This window comes from Halichoerus grypus, chromosome 3, assembly GCF_964656455.1.
Source record: "Halichoerus grypus chromosome 3, mHalGry1.hap1.1, whole genome shotgun sequence".
In the NCBI taxonomy this organism is placed as follows: Eukaryota; Metazoa; Chordata; class Mammalia; order Carnivora; family Phocidae; genus Halichoerus; species Halichoerus grypus.
This window is the reverse complement of record NC_135714.1, coordinates 81,448,380-81,470,587: the sequence shown is the minus strand read 5'-3', so window position 1 is coordinate 81,470,587 and position 22,208 is coordinate 81,448,380. Positions and strand designations below refer to the sequence as shown.

The 22,208-nt window shown below is 43.4% G+C and overlaps 1 protein-coding gene across 1 annotated transcript in view; it reads right to left on the bottom strand.

Moving 5' to 3' along the window:
- Positions 1-22,208, bottom strand: part of DAPP1 (dual adaptor of phosphotyrosine and 3-phosphoinositides 1) — a 48,837-nt gene that overhangs the window by 11,013 nt on the left and 15,616 nt on the right. Inside the window, exons 2-4 of the mRNA XM_036102681.2 lie at positions 17,489-17,611; positions 13,756-13,889; positions 1,987-2,117 (exon numbers count right to left, since the gene is read on the bottom strand). Of these exons, the coding sequence (XP_035958574.1) occupies positions 1,987-2,117; positions 13,756-13,889; positions 17,489-17,611 (388 nt within the window). The remainder of the gene's footprint in view (positions 1-1,986; positions 2,118-13,755; positions 13,890-17,488; positions 17,612-22,208) is intronic.

Genomic DNA, 22,208 nt, shown 5'->3' with positions numbered 1-22,208 from the left:
GTTTAAAGAGGCCTATTTCTACCTAAGGATGCTAGCTCTCCTGCTTACACCAGCTCTACAGATTAGGTCCTACATTTTAGTGTTGATAAAGAGCACACGTAGTAGGGTATATGGTACAACTGACCCTGGATGGAGATCTTTAGGGGGAGTGTAGCTGAGGAGAGTGTGAAGTTACATGGAAAGGACAGATGAAAGAGACGTTGAGGGGCACCTGGGTGGCTCAGTCGGTTAAAGCGACTGCCTTTGGCTCAGGTCATGATCTCAGGGTCCTGGGATCGAGCCCCGCATCGGGCTCCCTGCTCAGCGGGAAGCCTGCTTCTCCCTCTGCCACTCCCCCTGCTTGTGTTCCCTCTCTCGCTATCTCTCTGTCAAATAATAAAACCTTAAAAAAAAAAAAAAAGAAGAAAGAAAGAAAGAGACGTTGAGGTGACTGGTGGCACGAGGATGGATAAAGAGGAAAGTCAGGGAGGGGTGGGTTGGCTGGAAATCAAAGAATTGATTAGGAAGTACGTCTTGATTTGTTCTTTGGTCCGTTTTGACTTGGGACTATTTATGGTCTTGCTTTCCTCAATTTTGCTAGTTCTGGGGTTTGATGCTTCCTCCCCTAACTCTAACAAAGCTAAAATACCTCTTTCAACCATTTCCAGGATTTTTATTTTTGAGTCGATGGAGCACAGAAACAAAAATGTAACGTGCACCGTGAACCAGGCGACGCTCCAAAGCCACAAAGACAAGTTATGATTCTTGTCCCCAGAACTGTCAGCCCCCCCCGGGGGGCGGTGTTGGGCGGACACATGCACAGGTAGTTAGCAACCCCCCCGCCCCATGATTGCAGGATAAAGGCAAGCAGAAGGTGCTCGGAGCACAAAAGAGGGCCGTTTTAAAGAAAGCTAGGAGGGGCCCAGGAAGGCTTCCTGAGAGACACTGGTCTCTGATGCCCATCTTGAAGGATGATGAGGGGACTGCAGCGGTGTTGGCAGCATGTCAGAGGCGGGGAGGGGAGAAGGAGCACGGTCAGGAGAATGCACACTGGTGTGAGCGTGGGAGTAGCACAGGTGAGACCAAGGGACGAGCAGGCCGGATGGGCCAGGACGACAGCGGGCACCGCCGAAGGTTAAGCAGGGAGGCCATGTGACCCATCTGCTTTTTAAGAAAGATCTCTATGGTGGCAGGGTAGAAACTGTCCTGCAGAGACAGGAAGGCCACACATTTATAAATGTCACTTGTAGCTGAATATCTTCAAGGGATGATTTTTTTCCAAGTGTAATGGTTGCTGTCTAGAATTGGTTCTTTGTACTTCGTTTGTGTGTTGTCTTCTTTATTATGCGCACGAATCCTGGTATCTTGCACCAGGAGTATTCGGCAAACAAGGAAGAGAGAAAGAACAGGAGAGCCGTGAGCACAGTGCAGGGGTGGGGGAAGCGGTGCCGGGAGGAATGTTTGCAGGTCACAGCTCACAGAACAAACAGAAATGGGCTCTTGAGGAGCAATGAGTGCTCGGGCTGCGCTGAAACTGAACAATGGTCCGTGCTACAAAGAAGTGCAAATGTTTTCTGTCTGTTCCCTTCCTTCAGTGAAGGACAGAAAAAATAGGAAAAAATAACATCCTGAGGTTTTACAGTCAAAGTGGGGAATATTTTTCCTCCACAGACAATTGAAATGTTAAAAAAAAAAAATTTCTTAATAGAAGAAACTCGTGAAAGAATAACAGTGTCGCCAACTATGTGAACATCAACACTCTCGCCCATCCTAAGGAAGGACAGGAATGTAAGCGCCACTTTCGAAGTATTTAGAATCCTATGGCTACGGCGCTGTAGTTTTTGATGATTTACCCTGGATCAGAGGAACTGAGTCATGGGCTTCACACTGGATGTTCCTTTCCAGGTTTTATATCCCAAGGTAGAATTTTCGTGTGAACAAAAGTACTTGTAAAAGTATCTACTCTTCCTTGCATGGTAGGCAATGACTTACGGGTCAGCCACTTACAGAAGGTGCGGTAGGCACAAGGTCACTTTCCGTTCTGCCCGTCTGCATTGCTGTGTGAACCCGGACAGACTCGTAAATGGAAGGTTCTTCCACTTTTCTTGGGTAGGGATGTTTCAGGACAATCAGAGTGCCTGAGTGAAGACAAAAGAACATCATCAGAGAGCAGCCCCAGAAAGAAGGCCCATGTGCTAACGACCAGAGACTGTGGCTAGATTTTAGCCTCTTGTGTTCCCATCTTTTCACTTGTTCATTTTCTCGATGTTTCTCAAGTTCCAGCTATGTGCCAGGCACTTAAGGTGGACACTGGAGATATAAAGCACGATGAGCTGATTTCTGTCCTCCTAGGGCTCAGACAGAACTAGCAACGGATATCACTTAACGGGTCGCCATTTAAATGAACATCAGGGTGATGAGACCAGGGTCAGAGATACGGGCAACACTTGCTGGGGGTGCCCGGGGCCCCCCGAAGACCCCTTCTATGGAACACTTCGGAAAAGCTTTCATGGAGGAGGCCACATGGATCCAGACCTTAAGCTGTAACTGGAAGTTTTCCAGGTAGGCTTTATAAAAGCCATGAAAGTAAAACCCAACAAATGCACTGGGGTATGAGAGGATTTAGTCCATAGTCCTTACTTCTCACTGGTTTCAGAACAAACTCGTAACAAATCAGTGGGTCTCAGAAACAGTGGACTCGTTGCATTATCCTTACTGTCTCCTACCACCTAATTAACAAAATAAGCTACATGAAAATTTGCTTTGCTCAAGTGAACGTGACCTGAACTGGCTTATGCGTGATTGCCTTCACTTCCATCTGGAGTAGAAGATCAGGCAGAAAAAGGGTTTCAACAGGGGCCAGTCTTTGGGGGCTTGGGCGCGTCCCTCCAAGGCTGAGAGCACTTCTGACTCAACACTTCTGATCTTCCCCCCTCTACATTCTTCCTTTTCCCCAGTCGACCGGCTGATCAGGACTAGATCCTTTACAAAAAAAGTAAGTTAAGGGTTTCTTCCCCCTTGCTATGGTTTTTTGCTTTTTATTTCACTGGGGTCTTGTAAAGGCAGGCCTGAGATTGTGCCAGGCATTCGGGGAGATGTAAAGAATTTAGTAATACACTGAACAAAGACTTATTGGGCTTTACTATGTGCCAGACACTTGTCCAGGCAGTGGGAAAACAACAGCAAACAAAGAAGGTATAGCACCTACTCCTCTGGGAGGGGAGCCAGGAAAAAAAATGAAAAGAAACATAATATGTCAGGTGACAGCAGTGTTACGGAAACCCTAACAGAGCAAGATAAAGGCATAGCAGGTGATGAGGGTGGCGTCGGGGAGAGGGTGATATTTCACAGGGGTGGTCAGGAAGGCTTCTTTGAAAAGATACTTCGAAAGATTATAGAAAGTGTGGACCCTGAGCGCCTGGGTGGCTCAGTCAGTTAACTGTCTGCCTTCGGTACAAGTCATGATCTCAGGGTCCTGGGACAGAGCCCCGCATCGGGCTCCCTGCTCAGTGGGGAGCCTGCTTCTCCCTCTGCCTCTCCCCCCTGCTCATGCTGTCTCTCTCTCTCAAATAAATAAATAAAATCTTAAAAAAAAAAAGTATAGACCTTGAACTGGAGTAAGAGGGACAATGAGGACAGAGAGCGACCACCTCTGCAGTTAAAAAGCACATGATAATAATAATACACCTACAAACAAAGCCAAACGATTCTACGGTGCTCGGTGCTCGGTGCTCGAGTATGCATGACGTACTGACTGCAAAAACCCAATGGTGGCCTCTGATAGTGGGCCCACGGGACGCCCCACTGTCACCTGAAAAGGAGCACTGAGAAAAGCCAGGAGAGGGTCTCTGACCTTGGAGACTCTGGCCTCCTTCTGCATCCAGTTCACACCGTATGATTGGGATCACAATGAAGAATGGCTTTCACAGGTATCTGAAACCTCGGTCCTGCGCTTGTACATTGTCAGCGCTCTCTTGTCAATGTGATCCTTTCATGAGAACAGTTCCAGTCATATCAGGACAAGGGGCCAGCGACAGGTTTAGTGTTAGAGTCATAATGAAAGCAGAGACGCCTAAATCAAGAGCACCCGTTGTACGGGCTCAGGGACTGTGCGACACCATCATAACGTGCCAGATGCTCGTGCACGTGGGTCTGGCTCCAAGGTGCCCCCGCCCCAGAGATCCCCTCCCCGTCGCCGCGATGTGCCCGGCAGTCACCATGGCCTCACAGAAAAAGCCACCACTGCCACTCGGTACCTGTTGACCCTGGACAGTCATTCTAGCTTCTGTTTCCTCCTCGGACACCTGAGAATGATTACGCTTTCTTCACAAGGCTGTTTGAAGCACCGGATAAAAAGTGTTTGTGAAAGGATTATGAAAATGTGAGATGTTATTATGCTTTGATATAAAGTATTTTTAACTTCTTATATGAAAACCCAATGATTGCATCTCTGGAACATGCATTTTTAAATGTCGAGTTAAAAAAGACCTGTGTGTGACATTCTGCCAAGAATGAAAATGGCAGTCTCGTAGCCACGGACGGCAGCTCTTACGACGCATGGGCGCCTCCTAAACCCTTCCGTCCGACGATGGAGGAGAGGGGCCTGGAGCCCAGGGCTCAAAGCAGTTTTCAAGTTAGAAAAAATGTGAACTCTCATGCTTTCTCTTCAAAGATGATGCAAAAATGTTCATCCTTTTCCATATGTTTAACATGAAAATAATTTTTTAAATGATGCTTCGGAAAGATGTACCTAGTCGATCCTGGTTTTGCACGTAACCGAGCAAACTACCCGTAGTGGCTTCCCATTGCTTCTGTAACAAATCACCACCGCCGTAGGGACTTAAAACAACTTGAATTTATTACCTCACAGTTCTGGAGGTCAGAAGTCTGAAATGGGTCTCACTAATCTAAAATCAAGGTATTGGCAGGGCTTCTTTCCTTCTGGAAAGGCTCTAGGGGAGAATCCACTGCCTGTCTTTTCTAGCTTCTAGAGGCTGCCGCCATTCCTTCCCTGGTGGCACCATTCCTCCAACTTCAAAGCCAGCAATGGTGTGTGTGAGGCCTGCCCACACTGCCATGTGTCTGGGTCTCCCCCTACTGCCCCCGTCTTTCACTTATAAGGACCCTTATGATTACAGTGGGACCACCTGGAAAACCCAGGATCACCTCCCCATCCGAAGTCAGCTGACTAGTAGTCTTAATTCCATCTACAAACTTAATTCCCTCTTGCCATGTAACATAACATATTCACAGGTGCAGGGAGAGACATGGGCATCTTTTTGAGGGGGGAGGCATTGTCTTGACTACCATGTATCAGTGCCTGGGAGATAAGCATAGCCTTGGGGGCCAGTTGTGTTCAGTGTAAGGATCTCTGGGCAGGGGTGCTACCTGAGCCACAATGCTGGACCCGCTTGGTATCATAAAGCCATTGCCTTTTCAACAGGTGCACTTCCCACCCCTGAGAGTCTCTTCAGAGCAGGTATGGTACCAAGTTTACCTTTTTATCCCCACCTCCTGACAGAGATGCTGACATAACTTGATCAGTGAGTGGATAAATGAATGCCGCAGTAATTCAGAGAAGAGCCTGGGAGGAGGCAGCCTCCCAGGGCCACAATCACCCTGCCCCGGGATGAGGACAGGACCACAACATCAAGTACAGCTGTCCAAATCTCCACTGGGGGGAACCATATTCTATTTCGAAAACTTCTTCTAAAGTTTAACCTACAAAAGCTAAACTGAGGGAAACGATAATGAGTCAACAGGAAAGCAGAATTGAGTATAGATCGATTTTAACTAGTAAGACCATGAATGAGGCTAGATTGAATGGTGGAACGAAGAAAATGGCAGTCTACTTATAAAATGATAGCTCCCACCGATAGTCCCGCCTCCTAAAGACCGGTCTTCTTACCTGACGGTTTTGCGCAAGGAGAAAACAATACATGGACTTCTTGGCATGGCTGCTGGGCTTACGATGATTTCCCCTTCTATAGAGACTGCCGCATCCTTGTACACCAGGGTAGATCCCCACAGACCCTGGGCGTCCCCCCACAAACACCTCACCTGGGTGCACTCACGGGACTCACTTCCTGGGGATCTACTTAGTTACTTCTCTGGAGAGAAGACCCACTAACTTCAGTTTCTGAGCTACATGAAGGAGACTGTTTTTTCCTGCCTTTGACATAAAACGTGATCTCAGAAACTCTCGGTGGAGGTACATTTTTGAGGTGATCAGAGCAGGACGAAGGGAAGCTTTTCAGTTCGCTGAAAGCTTCAGAATTGCCGTGGTCATGAGGCTGATTCTTTATTGTCTCTTGGTGTTCATTCTGGGACAGAATACTAATATCCTTACCAAAAAAAAAAAAAAAAAAAAAAAAAAAAAAAAAAATATATATATATATATATATATATATATTCCACTTCTCTCCCTGTACTACTCTCCTCCCGTTTTTTCGTTTTTGTTTTTTTAAATTCAACTAGCCAAGGTTAGTTTCTGTCATTTGCAATCAAAAGAAACTTAGAAAACGTAGCCACCACAGACTCATTATATTTCCACCTAAGGTCCAAGGTAGCGCCTTGGCTCCCTAAGGGAGGAACTCGGGGTGAGTGGTACTCAGGCCAAATTAACTCCAGGATTTGGTTGGAAAATTCAGATACAAAGCCACAGGAGGCAGGGGCTGGTAGAGGGAGGAGAGAGGAAACCTGGCTGCAAGTTTCACTTCAGTTTCTGAGCTACATGAAGGAGATTGTTGTTTCCTGCCTTTGACATGAAACCTGGTTTCAGAAGCGCTCCGTGGAGGTACCTTTTTGAGGTGATCAGAGCAGGACCAAGGCAGGCTTTTCAGTTTGCTTTGGCTGCACTGTTAACTTACAGGACACCCACTCTGTATGCGACATTGTGACATTGCATGGAAGCACTCCCTGGCTTGTATCCCTGCAGGACCTCAGCAACACAGTAAGAACAGCCTCAAACCTCAGGCACTGGGGTGATATCTGCAATAGAGAGTAGTTCAAGAGCACACATAGCTCTTAAAAGGGAAACTTTTATGCACTAAAGCACCTGCTTACCCATCAGGTTTCTCAGCCAGATGGTAAGGTTTTTGAGGGTGAGGATGATATCTGATTCATCGCTCTGTTGTCAGTACTAATAGTGTGCAGCTCATAGTTGGCACTCCATACATATTTGTTGAATTAAATTAAAATAAGACCACATCCATCCATGTTTTGTTATTGCCCTCGGGTTCAGAAAACAAGCTTGGCAACTGGCATGTCCATGGCAGGTTCCTCGGTCACCTCCTGCCAGTGGGAAGTGGCTTTCTAGAGGGAATGACAGGAATATTCAAGATCTTTGTCCTTTCTTCTTTGCAACCTGCTCTGCAAAGGAACTTGAACCCATCATAAAATGGTGCTGGTGAAACTATGTTCATTTACTTATACAGGGGCTTTTAAGTTTCCATTTCCAGTCTCCCAGGGAGAACAACACAGAGGAATGAGAAGCAGGTCAGTCACCCAGGTCAGAAGATTCTGTTAAAATACCCAAGTCAAGTCAGCTCACTCTTTTTGGAGTGGTCACTTGATCTGACCTTTCATCTGAATCCACTGTGGAACTGGCTTAAAATTGGGAGATGACATAAACATTTGATAAACTCACATTCAGTTGTCTCTCACTAACTCTTCATGATCTACCAAAGAAGGTACAGCTCTTGCATATAATATGATGGAGTGAATTACCATAAAAATGCTTCATTAAAAGACAATAATAATGATTATTTATGCCATGCTAAAAATTATTTTTATAGTCTTACATACCTAATCTTATTCAATCTTCACCAGCAAGTCATGACCTATTAAGACATGAACTATTAGATCATCGGCTCTACTTTATAAGATGATGAAACTGAATCTCAGAGAGGTTACATAATTTGCCCAAGGACATCCAGCTGGGGAGTGGTAGACACTGGTGTTGAACGGGGAGTTCATGTGTTTACTCATTCTACCATATTATTCTCAGCCACAGTGCCCACACCATGGAAACTCTCTATGGCCTGTGAAATATACTCCATTGTGGGCAAGAGAGCATATATAGGAATCAAAATTCAAAGAAATGGGTTCTTTAGGAGGCAGCTTGAGGAATGGAGATGTGAGTTTTTGCCTCAACATTTCTCACCAGGCCTCAGTTTCTTCATTTGTAGAGGAAAAATGAGATGGTCTATGGGCTCCCTTCCCATTCTAATAGCCTATAAATCTAGTTGAACACCCAGGCCCAAGGCAGGAGCAAGAAATACCAGGACGTTTGGTAACCAGAGGTGTGGCCTGTTTCCTGTAAAAGTACACTATCCATTTGAAGTACTTTCCTCCTGGGTCACTGTATCTTTGTGCCTCAGTTTCCCTTTCTTCCACCGTCCCATTCAAACTTTACATTTTATTTTACCTGATTGTATTTACAGAGGCTGTTTTGTATCCTTTCTGGAGGGACATAAATAAGACGGGCCTACGTATGTTTTCTAGTTGACCTTTTTCTAAGATTTCCTCCAGTGTAATTTCTCAAAAGGCCATTCATGTAAATAAAATAAGAACAGCAGTAAATACAAAGACAGACGCTCAAACTGAGTCACATTCTTTGGAACGATAGCTTTACATCACATACCAAAAATATCATTACAGACCTTAAGGAAGAGCCTGGGGGAGAGCCCCGCCATGTCCTACAAACATTCTCTTAGGTCACGGTGGCCGGGATCTTCCTATCCAAACCCACTCGAGGTCACACTGTGCCTTGGTGACCGCGTGCTGCCGTGTCACGGGTAGACCAGGAGACGTAGGGTGAATGGAAAGCCCCTACGCTTCAGAGCAAGGTTGGCCTGGATCCCGCTCGCAGCTCTGATGCTTGCCAGCTGGGCCCCCTTGGCCAAATAACTCAGAATGTCTAAGTTCTGATTGCCTCCTCTGAAAATGGGACCACTTTCACATGATGGCGGGTGGTTCAGAAGATTCAAGAATTTGATATATGTGAAAACATCTGATAGAACGCTAAGAATGCAGTGAGCACTCCACGGATGTCGCTTCCCTTCCCTGTCTGCTTTTTCCTTTTCGATCACGCCTCATTACAGAACAAGAAAATTTCCTTTTTTGGCGAACATAAACTAAAGAAGTGATTCTTGGTTGTGGTTTGGCAGAATTCTGAGCTGTCACCAATTATTTTCAGAAATGTCACACAAGTCTCAAACTACAATTAATTTCAACTTAATTATTCTTAAATGCCACCTGGGTAAAAAGGCTGCTGTTACAAAATAAAATAATAATAACTATAACAGTTATCAAGAGGTTGGGAATCCCCACATCAAGACAAAAAGAGAAGTGGAAATTTGACATTTAAGAGAGAACCAGATAGGATCTTCAAAACTGAGAACCAATTATTATAAAGGGTAAGCACAAACAAAGCACTCAACTTGTATCGTTCGTTTTCATGCTGGGTAGGTGATTAAAGTCACAGCACAGTAATTCCTATAATACATTGTATATAACTATTTCATATACAGAAGTATTCTAATCGAAACAAAAGGTAATAGGAAAGGTGAGTTTTGTTCTAATAATATTTGGACACTTAAGATAAAGATAAATGCTGTCTAGGGCCGCCTGGGTGGCTCAGGCCATTAAGCGTCTGACTTGGGCTCAGGTTATGACCTCAGGGTTCTGGGACAGAGTCCCGCATCGGGCTGTGCACTCCACACTCAGCAAGGAATCTGTTTCTTCTTCTCCCTCCCCTTCTCTCTCCCTCTCTCTTTCCCCCTCCCCCTCTCCCTCCCCTGCTCCTTTGTGCGTGCGTGCTCTCTCTCTCCAATAAATAAAATAAAATAAAATAAAAATTAAATGCTGTCTAAATTTTCAAGATTATATATATGAAACTTAGCTAATTACAAGAGGATTCAGTAAAAATGGATAATGGACCAAACATATCCATGCTAATAAAAAAGTCTCAAATTTCCAAGTCTATTTGAGTTGAACTTAGAAGCCATGTACACATATGAAGGAAGTTTTACATAGCAGCCTATGATTACAAGTGAAAGTCAAATTCTGAACTTAATCATTACCGAACATACATACAACACCTAGCATCATTTCAAACGATGCTCTGTATAAACTTTGGAAGCAAAAATTAATTGCCAGAAGTTCGCTGGTTGCAGTGTTGCCATGTGCATTGCAATACAGGCTTTGGCAATGGGATGAATGGGAAACCAACATGACATGATGAAATGTTGTGGATAATCAGTAGCATTTATTCTTTTACGTACTGGGATGTAGGATCAGGGTATGAAACTGACAAAAATCCCTCTTTTCATGGGATTTACATACTAGAGCAAAGATTTTTTTTTATTTTTAATTTTTTTTGCAAAGATTTTTTAAAAAGTGAATTATGCAATATGTTAGAAGATAAAAGAGCCACTGAGGAAAGTACAGGAAGAGAACATATTAGATGTCTCTATGATATATTTGGGAAATGATTGGAATTTGACAGAAATATCTTGAGTGTTTATGGGTGTCAATAGAGAGAAATTAGAGGGAACAGAAACTTTCATGGAGACTGGAAAGGTTAAATGCAGATTATAGCAAGGGAAATTATAATAATAGAATATTGAGGCTGTCAGGAGGCTTAGATCTTGCTTAGGAAATCTTCACTCTTCTGATTAGGAAACAGAAATCCTGAGAGTTTAAAGAGTAGACAATAGGAATAGAATAGGAAAAAAGATATCTTAAAATAGTATTCTTCCCTTGAGGTTAACACTTTTATGTCTCCTGAGTACAAAGATTTTCTTAGGACCTAGAGCCTAAGGGAAACTTGGGTTTCCCTCTATATTATGTATAACTGTAAGGCGAAGTGAAAGGCTATTGGTTATTTGGAGGTTCCCCCCCCCCCCCGGCCTCGTTGCCCTAGAAGGTAAGGCCATCCTGGCCAGTGGATAAGTGTGGGGAAATCTCTCTTAAAAAAACTCACTCCCCAGGCACTGCAGGGGGATGCTGGCCTGATGGGGGTCTGGGCTAAAAGGAGTGGGCTGACATACGCAGTTCGAGTCCTTTCCATTCCTAGGATCTGAAGGTGAGAACCCTGGCAGGCCTCATCCATCGTGCAGGCAAATACTTCCCCTGGTAATCTTTAATCGAATGAAAACTTTAGGAATTTGCACTTCATCTGATGGTGAACAAGAAATCATCAGCCTGGAGGTTTCCTGATCACTGGGGGGTCAACACCAGGAGCCAATACTTACCTGAGTAAGAAGAGACCTATTTTTAGAAGGTGGCATCCTGGTTTCCATTCACTGTTATTCACAGGTCACAGTGCTGACTGTGGCTTCTGAAAATCTGCTGGGCTTACGAGTCATCATGACTTCAGCACCTTATCTTGTTTCCTAAGGCCTATTACTCCCAGAGGGGCAAAACTAGAACACTCACTTGTCATGGGTTTTTCCCCTTGTCCCCAGCCTCAGTGGCTTTGCCTTCATCTGGCTGGGACAGATAATTGTCTTTGTGTAAAAAAAAAAAAAAAAAGAGGACTATTTCAGGGGCAGTGGAATCTAACTCAAGGGCTGGCAGTTAGTAAGCCAAGTACATACCCATAAGCATCAGGAACCTGTGGCAGGGGTTCAAATAATGGCAAATTCCCTGTTGGATAATGATGGAACAGAGAAGATGCAGCAGAGAGGATAAAAATCTTAGTTTCCTGAGTTTTAGTGCAATACATAAAGTAGTTATGGTTAATGTTAATGATACAGCAAACTTTAGCTTTGGATAAAACTACCATAGAGTCAGGATTATACATTTTTTTTTTTTTTTTTACAATCACTAATGGATTAATGGTAAACCTTCTTTAGTTAGATTAATGTATTTACAGGGAAACTGAACATATTTACAGGAAATTTCATTGTCCTGAATTCAATGTCAAGGAGCCTTGACTTTGGCAAAGTCTTAGGTGATCTTCTTGCCTGGAGATTGGGCCTGTGCCAGAAAAGTTCAACCAGAAACCACTACCTTCACTTTGGTCTTAAAGTTTTTTGAAACGTGTCGATAGATAGAGTGTGCACCTTTTCCCTAACTTGGAGAAACTTCAGGAAGAAACACAGAGAATGATCCAAGGGGTTAAAAATAGAGTCTAGGAGGAGAGTTTAAAAGGAGGAAGTTGACATTGCTTGGACGAAGAAAGAAGGCTGCAAGATAACACTTATCATGGCTTTGAGGCTACACAGAGTTCCCTCTCAGAGTTATCCATCCACTCATCCACTCGTTCACCCAAAGTGTCATGCACCATATCAGGACTTGGGGGATGTGGAGGAGGACACCAGCAGAGGCAGATAAAACGAAGTCTTTAGCTTCAAAAATCTCTTCTCAATTTCTAGTGACTGAGAAGTGAATAAAATTGAGCGTAGGGTTGGAAACAAGTAGGAAGTAAGTCTGCAGTGAAGGGATTTGAGAAATTGAAAAGCTTGCCAATGCCAAAGGAGCGATGGAAATTAAATAATACATCCCCACCTGCCATGTGTTTACGAGAACCACTGCTGGTTAAATGGTGAAGTAACTTTCAGGGCTGACTGGAAGAAGTTCCAACAGAAAAAAAAAAAAATTAGAGCTTCAATTTCGTAGTCTGCAATCTTCTATTATACGCCTTGTGCGGTCAGTATAAAGCAAGGCAACTATTTTGTGGTTTCCACTGTGCTTTTCATCTACACTTGATACTGTATGATTCATATCAGGGTCTATCCAGGCCACAGAAACAGCAGAGAAGGAAAAACCAGTGGTGGCATCTCTCCCCACAGTGAAGTTAACAAAGAGCCCACTGGCAATGTTTCCCAAGAAAACAAGTATGTACAAATTCACAGTAAAACAGTGGTGCTGCTAAGTCTTGAGTTCCTCTTCTGCCACAAGTTCTGGAATTGCCCAACTTTTGATTAACTGAGAGTTATCATCACTTAGGTCACATAAAATTGTGATTCTGTATCACAAATATAGGGCTGATCTGCTTACTTTATTGAACTGGTACAGAAAATCAAGTTAGATAATTCAAATACCAAGCTAGCGTGTTTTTTGGGTTTTTTTTTGAACTTGAATATTCTAGTTTGACTTTAACCACTCAAACAGGGAAATTCAAAATTTTCCATCCATCTTCAAGTCCAGTGTAAAAACTTACAAAAACCATGACAATAGAAACAGAATCTTATGGTAAAATAAAGGCCTCGCTCAAGAGAGCAATTTCTAGTCAATATTTGCAATATTCAGTGATCTTTGTGGAAATTTAAGTAAGAATTTCATTTTTAAAATGCTCAAAATTATGTTATGGGTTTCCCCAATATGCAAACTGCCCATACCTAAAATTATGAGGAATCAAAAAGTTGTTCTAACCTTTCTTCTTTCTTTGTTGATTATTGTTATAAAATGAATAGACTATTTTTAAAAAATTGGTACTTTAAACCAGTCCATTAAATAACACATTCTAAGAAAACTATCTACTTTGTACAAAGCACATTGTTTTCTCCTAATGATAATACTGAGATAGATATATATATATATCTATCTCAGTATTCTCATATATATATGCATATATCTATATATATAATTTATTAATGTAGCATATGGCACGATAATTGGAAAAAAATTGTTTCTAAACATATATCATTATGTATCATAAGCACATAATTCAACAGAAGTGACAGCTACTTAATGAAATCCTCCCTGTCCCTCCTCCATCCTGAAACAATGTCTCCTAGGTGAAGTATCTATCTGTTCATTGCTTACCTGTCTCACTTCCAATCAAAGGCTGATTTGCAAAATGCTTGACAAAATCCTTCAAAGATGAGAATTCATTAAAGCCAAATTTAAATGAATATCCGGTATATTCAACATGAAAGTGTTTGACAGAGTCTTTGGCCCTGAAAGGGAAAAAGAAATGCTTAAGGTTATTTAACAAATGAATATCTTTTTTTGAAGAAGGGAAATATAACCTTAGGTACTAGCATCACCATTAAACCTTTCTAAAAACTGAGAATTACAACACAATTATTGAAACCACTGGCATTTTTAAAGCACTAGTTTTTTGGTGGTTTTTTTTCTTGGCAGAGCTCTTCTCAATTTTTCACTGTAATGGAAGACAAGAGACGATTCTCCCTGTGCACTCTCTGACTTACCAAGAGGGTCCTTGAATGGTAATCCCCTTCAAGGGCACATGTTTAAGACCGGCAGAGAATAGGGATGATAGAAATCTCCCCAGCTTCTTTTTGGCTCTTCTCTCTCTCAATCTTACTTGTTTGGGAGCCAGTCTGAATTCTGCTTCTGTCACTTAATTAGTTGTGTGAGCCCCACCCTTTTCTTGCCTTGCTGGTTCCACTGCCTACTGAATAAAATACTCAATTTCCTACAATGTCATTTTCCACCTCACTTTTGGAATGAGGCAGAGCATTAAATAAATTATAAATTATAAGTATATATAGTTATATATAAATTATATATATTATATACATACATAGATATATATTATTTGACTCCCACTATTCCTCTCTTCTCTATGAATGGCCTGCTCCAACTTTAGCACACATCAGAAATCAGAATCACCTGGAGGGCTTGTTAACACCCAGATTTCTAGACCCTACCCCCTGAATTCCTGATTCAGTACTTCCAAAGTATGGGGCCCTGGAATTTGCACCCTTAACACGTTCTCAGGTGATGCTGCTGGTCTGGGGACCCTGAGAACTGCTGCTCTAATCCAAGTGGACCTACAGTTCTAGAAGTTTCTACCGTTGTCCCTCAGCTCTTACAGTTCCCTTCACCTGCAACATCATCCCTTTTGTTTCTGATCAAGCGTCAGTTCAAATACCACCTACTCTGACAATCACCGAATGATACTTCCATCCTGAGTTACCTGCTTCGCTCTCCTCAGCCATCCAAGCACTGATCTTGCTTTCTTTCCCATGGGTTACTGCACTCTACCTTGTAGAGAGCTTCCTGTGCAGCGTCCCATGGCCCCTGGGAGATACTTCCTCAGAGCAAAGTCTGGATCTTCTACAACATTCATCAACTTAGTCGGCATAGACCGGAGGCTCTCTAATACTTAGTGTTAAGGAAGTGAACCAATGAATGAGTAAAATCAGCCATTCTTTCGATCCAGGCTGTGGTTCCTGTCACCTCTGCTGGTGGATATTTATTTTTTTTCTTCTAACAGCATTTCCAAGTGCTTGTCTTGGAAATTAGTGAGTTATATTTTGCATTTTTGTACAGATGTGATATATATATGCCACCTAATTGTAAGAAGCTTCTGATCTAATTGTTCAGATGAGACATCTACAGGTGAAAAGTTAACATTCTTTGATCTAATACTTCCACACGTTTGTTTGTGATTTTGGGGAGATCTATGCATTAAAGGATTTCCAGCCTAACCACCTGATGAGATTTTCACCTTTGCTATCCATCAGAGAAAGCACCATTCCTGCTTCCACCCAAGCAGAATTTCATGTCTGATTAATACTTTTCCCTAAATGTTATTTAGAAAAATCTTAAGCAAAATGTAGCAGAGTAACATGAAAAATGTTAATGAATGTATGCTCCTGCATGTGTGTGTTTTCTCAACGACCCTTTTATTTACCCCATCACCCTCCCACCGATTTCTCCCACTGCCCTTAGAGTCGGCCTCTACACTTCTGCTCCCAGGAGTGAAGGTGTGGCAGGCAGCCATCTATCATGACCCCGATTCTCAGTCCCTGGACTACATCCATGTTTTCCCATTTATTCAATAAAATGCTAGTATAGATGCTGCTATGAAGGGATTTTGCAGATAACTCAGGTTCCACATTAGCTGACCTGACAATAGGGAGATTGTCCGGGTGGGCCCAACTTAATCACATGAGAGTCTTGGTAAAAGCAAAGAGTTCTTTCTGGCTGGTCACAAGAGAGGAGATGAGAGAGACACGCTCTTGCTGGTCTAGAAGGAAGCTAACATCTATGCTGTGAACTGCCTGTGGAAGCTACTTGGCAGGGGGCTGTGGGTGGATTCCAGAAGCTGACCCTGGTCCCTGGCCAATAGCTAGATGGAAAATGGGGAGCTCAGTCCTACAGCAGCAAGGAAATGAATGAAAAGGAATGAAGCAAAAAAGAAGAGAATGAAGGAAGAGGACATGGAGTCCCAGCTGAACCACAGCCTCAGCCAGCATCTTAGTTTCAGCCTGGTAGGAGCCTGAGCAGAGAAACTGGAGAGCCCGCCTGGGCTTCTGACAAACAGAAACTGTGAGATAATCAATGTAGTTGTTTAAAGCCACAAGGTTTGGGGTAATTTGTTAAGTGGCATAGAAAATACGGAAGTCCAGAGGCACAAAGAGAAGATAAAAAAAATTAATTCTTGGGTTTTGAGCTCATAGACACCTGCCATCAATTATGTAGGGAAATATTTTGGAGCCAGTTTTTCCCCCTCTCGGAGTGAGAGACTTAAAAAAACAAAGCAGAACAAAAACGGTCTCTAAACTGGATGAAAAAGAGGATGCATAGAGAAAGGAGTGTAGATGTTGCTACTGAGTTAGTGACCAGGAGGCCTAGACCATGTGGGGCAGAAAGGAATAGAGAAAACCTCCTTATGCAGGATCAGCGTGAGGGGTGCAACATCAAGGGACTCTTTTCAGGGGAATATGGAGGCGCCATCAGAACAGCAGCAAAACAGTAACGGTTTGAGGTTAATGACGTTAACGAGTGGGTGCCTGAGGGCAATTTCACGGGGTCCTCACATCCCTAGTCTAAGCAGAGGGCAACGTCCCATAAACCCAGAAAGACTTGCCACATGCCCGCAGAAGCCAAGGTGACAGATGCTGACCGAGAACCAACGCCTCCCCCTGGTTATCACCTGGCGAGGTCAGCTTTCCTGATCAGGAGGCCAGCCAGGAGGAAGCAGGGGAGGAGAGAGATCCCGGAAGGACTGGGCCATCACAGGTTGGGGCTGCGCAGGGACTGGATTAATTTCATTAACATTCAGAGGAAGTGGAGCTTGGAGAAAGGTCAGGCCATTCATAGGGAAAAAAAACTTAAAATTTGCCTTACTGCCTGCTTGAGTTTGCGATTATGAACGCTGCACAGTCACAAATCATTCTGATTTTCCAGGGGAAGCGAGGAATATTAAAAGGGCACTGGGCCAGGTTTCAGGGATTTGGATTCCGGCGCTGTTTCTATCGCTGATTTATGGGGTACAAAGACACTTTAGCACTTTGGGTTTCAGTTTCTCCATCAGGCAAGCGAGACATTAAACAATTCATAAAGTGTCCTTCAGCTCTCACATTTTCTTCCCTGCTGAGGGAAGGAGGAAGAATGTTTCTTACAGTCCGCCATTCGGAGCTTGGAATCCTTAGAGCTGCAGGTCTACCAGGAGTCAAGAGAATCTTTTTCTGGCAATGTAAGAATGTTGTTATCTGGCAACGTGAGTGTGATGATAAAGTCAACGGCCGTGTAAGGAAGAGATGGGATGAAGTTGAATTCATAGAGTTCGTAAGCAACCTACCTCACAGAAAGAGAATACAGCCCGGTCCTTTCATTGCTGTCCCTCAGAAGGTAGCTTCCGTCACATCCGTTTGAGAGGAGAAGAGCCTCGGCCGCGTGGCGTGTGAGGTTGCCGTGATACCACCTAGGAAGGAGAGAACCACACTTTCACTCGGGACTCACCGCAGGTGACTCTTCCTTCACTTGGTTTTCCTCTCCAAGATGACCTCAGCAATATTCTCCACCATAGGTAGCCCAGAGACCAAACTCTCAGCCCAAACATCAGGACAAGGAGCTCTCTGGGCCAGGCTGAGGGGAGAGTAGAGAGAATTGGCGAATAGGAGGGTTATGGGTTGAATTGTGTCCTGAAAATCCGTACGTTGAATATTCCCAGTACCTCAGCATGAGACCTTATTTGGAGATAGGGTTGCCTTTAGCAAGTTATAATGAGGTCATTTAGGGTGGGCCCTAGCCCAGTCTTCTTATAAAAAGGGCATATTTGGAGACAGACTTGCCAACAGGGAAAATGCCCTGGGAACGTGAAGATGGCCATCTACAAGTCAAGAAGAAAGGGCTGGAACAGATCCCTCCATTACAACCCTTGGAAGGAACAGACACCTGGATTTCTGGCTCCTATCCTCCAGAACTTTGAGACAATACCTTTCTGCTGTTGAAACCACCCATTTTGTGGCACTTTGTCACGGCAGCCCTAGCAAACAGACATACAAGGTTACTGTGTAAACAATTTTTTTTTCAAAGTCCAAGTCAAAAATAACCGTAAGAATAAGGTTTGGCCAATTTTCTCTCTTTCTTTTGCTCTCTCGCTCACGCCCTCTTTTGCACGTGCGGTACTACCTTTTGCAGTGTTGGCAAAGCACTGAGCTACTACACCGGAGTCCACGGTCATGAGTGAGATGAAGTTGAACACAAGGAATTCAGATGTTTTATACTGACATGTAAACCCCATCAGATAGTGTTTCAAACCGACAAATATCTGAGGAGCCAGAGAAGTCCCAAGGAGATTCAAATTGATCTATATGTTTAGAAAAAAGTTTGTTTTAGAAAAGGTAACACGGATCCAGGGTAGAAGAAAAAAAAAAAACCCAAGTAGTTCAAAAAGAAGACTCAGTAAAAATAAAGCCTTATTCTCACCCTGAATCCCCAGTCCCCCTGCTTCCTTCCCCAGAGGATACCAAAGTCAACCATTTTCCTGTGTTTCCTCCTCAGAGACATCCATGCATCTAAAGGCATTCTAGTACGTCCCCCCACCTCCTAATTCTGCGGAAATAAGAGCATTCTAGGCACACTGATCTGCACCTAGCTCCTTTCCCCTAATTACAGATCTTACACGTCTTTTTAAGGACTCGCCAGAGGCGGTCCGGTGTGGTGGGCTGGGATTGCGGCCCCTGGAGTTGGCTTGCCTGAGTCCTATCCAGGTGATAGACCCCTCTACCAGCTGCACAACCTTGGGCAAGTTACATAACCAGTCAGAGCCTCAGCTTTCTTACTTCCAAAACAGGATTCACACTAGCCATATCCCACAGGCCAGTTGTAAGTACTGCACACATTAACACACATGAAATGGCCAAAACAGGCCTGGCAAACAGCAGAACTCAGGACATGGTAGTTGTTACATAAAACCACTGAGACCCACAAAGCCATCACTTGTGAAACACCCTCAGCGGTGTGATTTTCTTGTGGCTCAAATATAATTTTTTATTACCTTGAATTTATTTGGGATAACAGGAAGCTAGGTCCTGCGGACAGTTACTGCTGCAAGGGACCCCCAGCTCACGGCAGCCGAGAAGGGGACACAGGCAACTACACTATGCCAGTGATCAAAGAGCCAATGAAGAGGTATGGATAGTGTACGAGAACTTCAAGGAAGAGGGGCACCTGGGTGGCTCAGTTGTTAAGCGTCTGCCTTTGGCTCAGGTCATGATCTCAGGGTCCTGGGATCAAGCCCCGAATCGGGAGCTCGCTTCTCCCTCTGAGCAGGGAGCCCGCTTCTCCCTCTCCCTCCGCACGCCCCCCACTTGTGCTCACTCGCTCTCTCTCTCTCTCAAATAAATAAATAAAATCTTAAAAAAAAAAAAAAGAACTTCAAGGAAGAGCCCTACTCTGAGGGTGAGGGCTCCTGCTGTCATGAACCACCCTGGCGTCTACTGGAACATCCCTGTGGCATAAATCTTTAGCCTGATAATAAACAGTACACGTAAGACCATCTGTGGAAGGAAGTTTTCTACATAGGTCTCCAAGCTATCTGTTTTCTAAATCTGCATTTCCCAATACGTGTTTCTTTAGCATATTTCCTCTTTGAGGCACAGCAGCCCCCATCCTGTATTAGAAATGTATTTGCTGGCTGGAAGCAATGGCAAGGAGAAACATTTTTATAAGAACACCGACTAAGTTGTTTACGTGCAAAGCAGCCCCCTTCATTGAACTGATTCAGACAAGTTCAAATCTTCTCATTACAAAATGCTTTCAAAGGACAATTGGAACCTGAAACTAATACAATGTTGTATGTCAGTTATGCCCAATAAAAACAAGGACAGTTGGAGGAATTAAAAATGAAGCTACAGGGGCGCCTGGGTGGCTCAGTCGTTAAGCATCTGCCTTTGGCTCAGGTCATGATCTCAGGGTCCTGGGATCGAGCCCCGAGTCGGGCTCCCTGCTCGGCGGGAAGTCTTCTTCTCCCTCTCCCACTCCCCCTGCTTGTGTTCCCTCTCTCACTGTCTCTCTGTCAAATAAATAAAATCTTTTAAAAAAAAAGTGAAGCTACAAAAAACTTCAGGTTCGGTTACAGCCAAAATTCTAATTCTTTTTGATAGGTGAAATCTCCACAAGGTCACAAGTCCTTAAATACATTATGCCAATAATTAATTTTTAGATGAACACTTTGGCATAAGATTCAGTTTGAGCCAATAAATCACTTAATTGAAGTGATAAAACTTGATTAACGAAATTCTAAAACATAAAGGGTTTGGACATTTTCTTGGATTCTTTTCAGTGAGACCTGAAGTCTGTGTTGAAAACATGTACAGAATTCTTCTGATAATTACAACTTGATGGCAGTTTTTACTAAGAATTTTTTTATGGTCATCTTTTAAATAATAACTATGTATCATAAACACACAAGAAATACTTGAGCATAAAGCAGGGAGAATCACACTGTGCTCGAATGTGGAACATCTCAGCACAGGTTAATTTCTGGATGGCAGCTTGGTTGAGTCACTACTGCCATGCCCTTGGGTTTTATGGAGTCCTGGGCCTGGGCCAATCTAAGACAGAGACTGCCAGGCAGCCTCTTACATTTCATGATGTCTCTGGGGCAATGGGATCCTCATTCCCCAAAGTTCTCTTCCACAAACATCTGACCTTCCTCTTTCGGTTGAGCTAAGTATTCCTTTCCTAGAAATTTTGATGAACATATCTTCCGGGAAAGTGACTCTAGATCCAAATAACATTACATGTCCTTTATAGGACTATATCCACTTTCGGTAAGGATCATTCAAGACCACGTCCACAAAGAGCTAAAGGCTGAAAATAGAATAAAGTTGATAGTTTTCTCATAATCAACTTTCTCTACTTTTTATCATTCCAATCTTTATTTATTAAGCTTCAAATCTGTTGCAGACATTACACAAGGCATTATACTAGGCAGGTCAAAGGGAATAAACATGGAAAAGCCCCAGTCTAGTCTCCACTAATTTAGTCAGGAGGGTAAGACAAGTACTTTGCAAACTACGCCCAAGAGAATGGTTCCAGGAAGAAAGATCAAGACTGTTGTTTGAATGAGCCAATCTGAGTAGGCCTTGAAGGACACATAAGTTATTTGGTAAAGTGTGTATTATTTTTTCTGATTATAAATCATATGTAGTAAAAATTAAAATATGTACACATACAGAAGAGAAAGTGAAAGTCTTTCATAAAAGAGGAAATATGAATTTCAAATAGTCTCAATACTAATCAAAGAAATGCAAATTAAGACAACAATGTGATATTTTCTTCACTTGCCAGAGTGGCTAACCTTGAAGAATTAGACAGTATTAAGTACTGAATAATACAGGGCTATGGGTATTGCCATCCACTATTGGTAAGGGTAGAGGGTTGGAGGGGAATCTAGCACATGTGGGCTGAACATGTGCATGTGACCAGCTATTCCTGTTCTAGAGTCTGCCTGGTGAAACACTCAAAAGTAAGCTGAAGGAAATAGGAACAAAGGTGTTTACTGCAGAGCTGTTGGTGAGAGTAAATATTTGGAGCCATCCTAAATATCTACCATCAACAAAGTTGAGAGCTCATAGAAAAAGATTATGTAAGAAGTTAACTGAAGGTGAGAAGGCATTGAGAGCATTTTGTTGATGAGGGCAAGTGATGAGGGCAAGGGGTCAAGTGCTACCAGCATTTGTGTGGGGGGGGTGGGGGGGAGAGGGGAGGGGAACGGTGGGGGGGGGGGGAGGGGAACGGTGGGGGGGGTGGGGAGGGTGGGAGGGTGTCCGGAATGCTTAACTTCCAACAAAGAACAATGCAGTCCTGACCACCTGAAAACTGTCCTGCTCAGAAGCCAAGTGCACCGCCACTGAAGATGTTTGTGTACGCACACACATCAAGGTTGACAGATCTCAAACATGTTATCAAGTTACAGGAACTAGTGGCAGGTATGACACCACTTCTTTTTAAAAAATCTTTCCCCTCCACGCAAATAATACAACACATACACATTTACATATAAAGATATG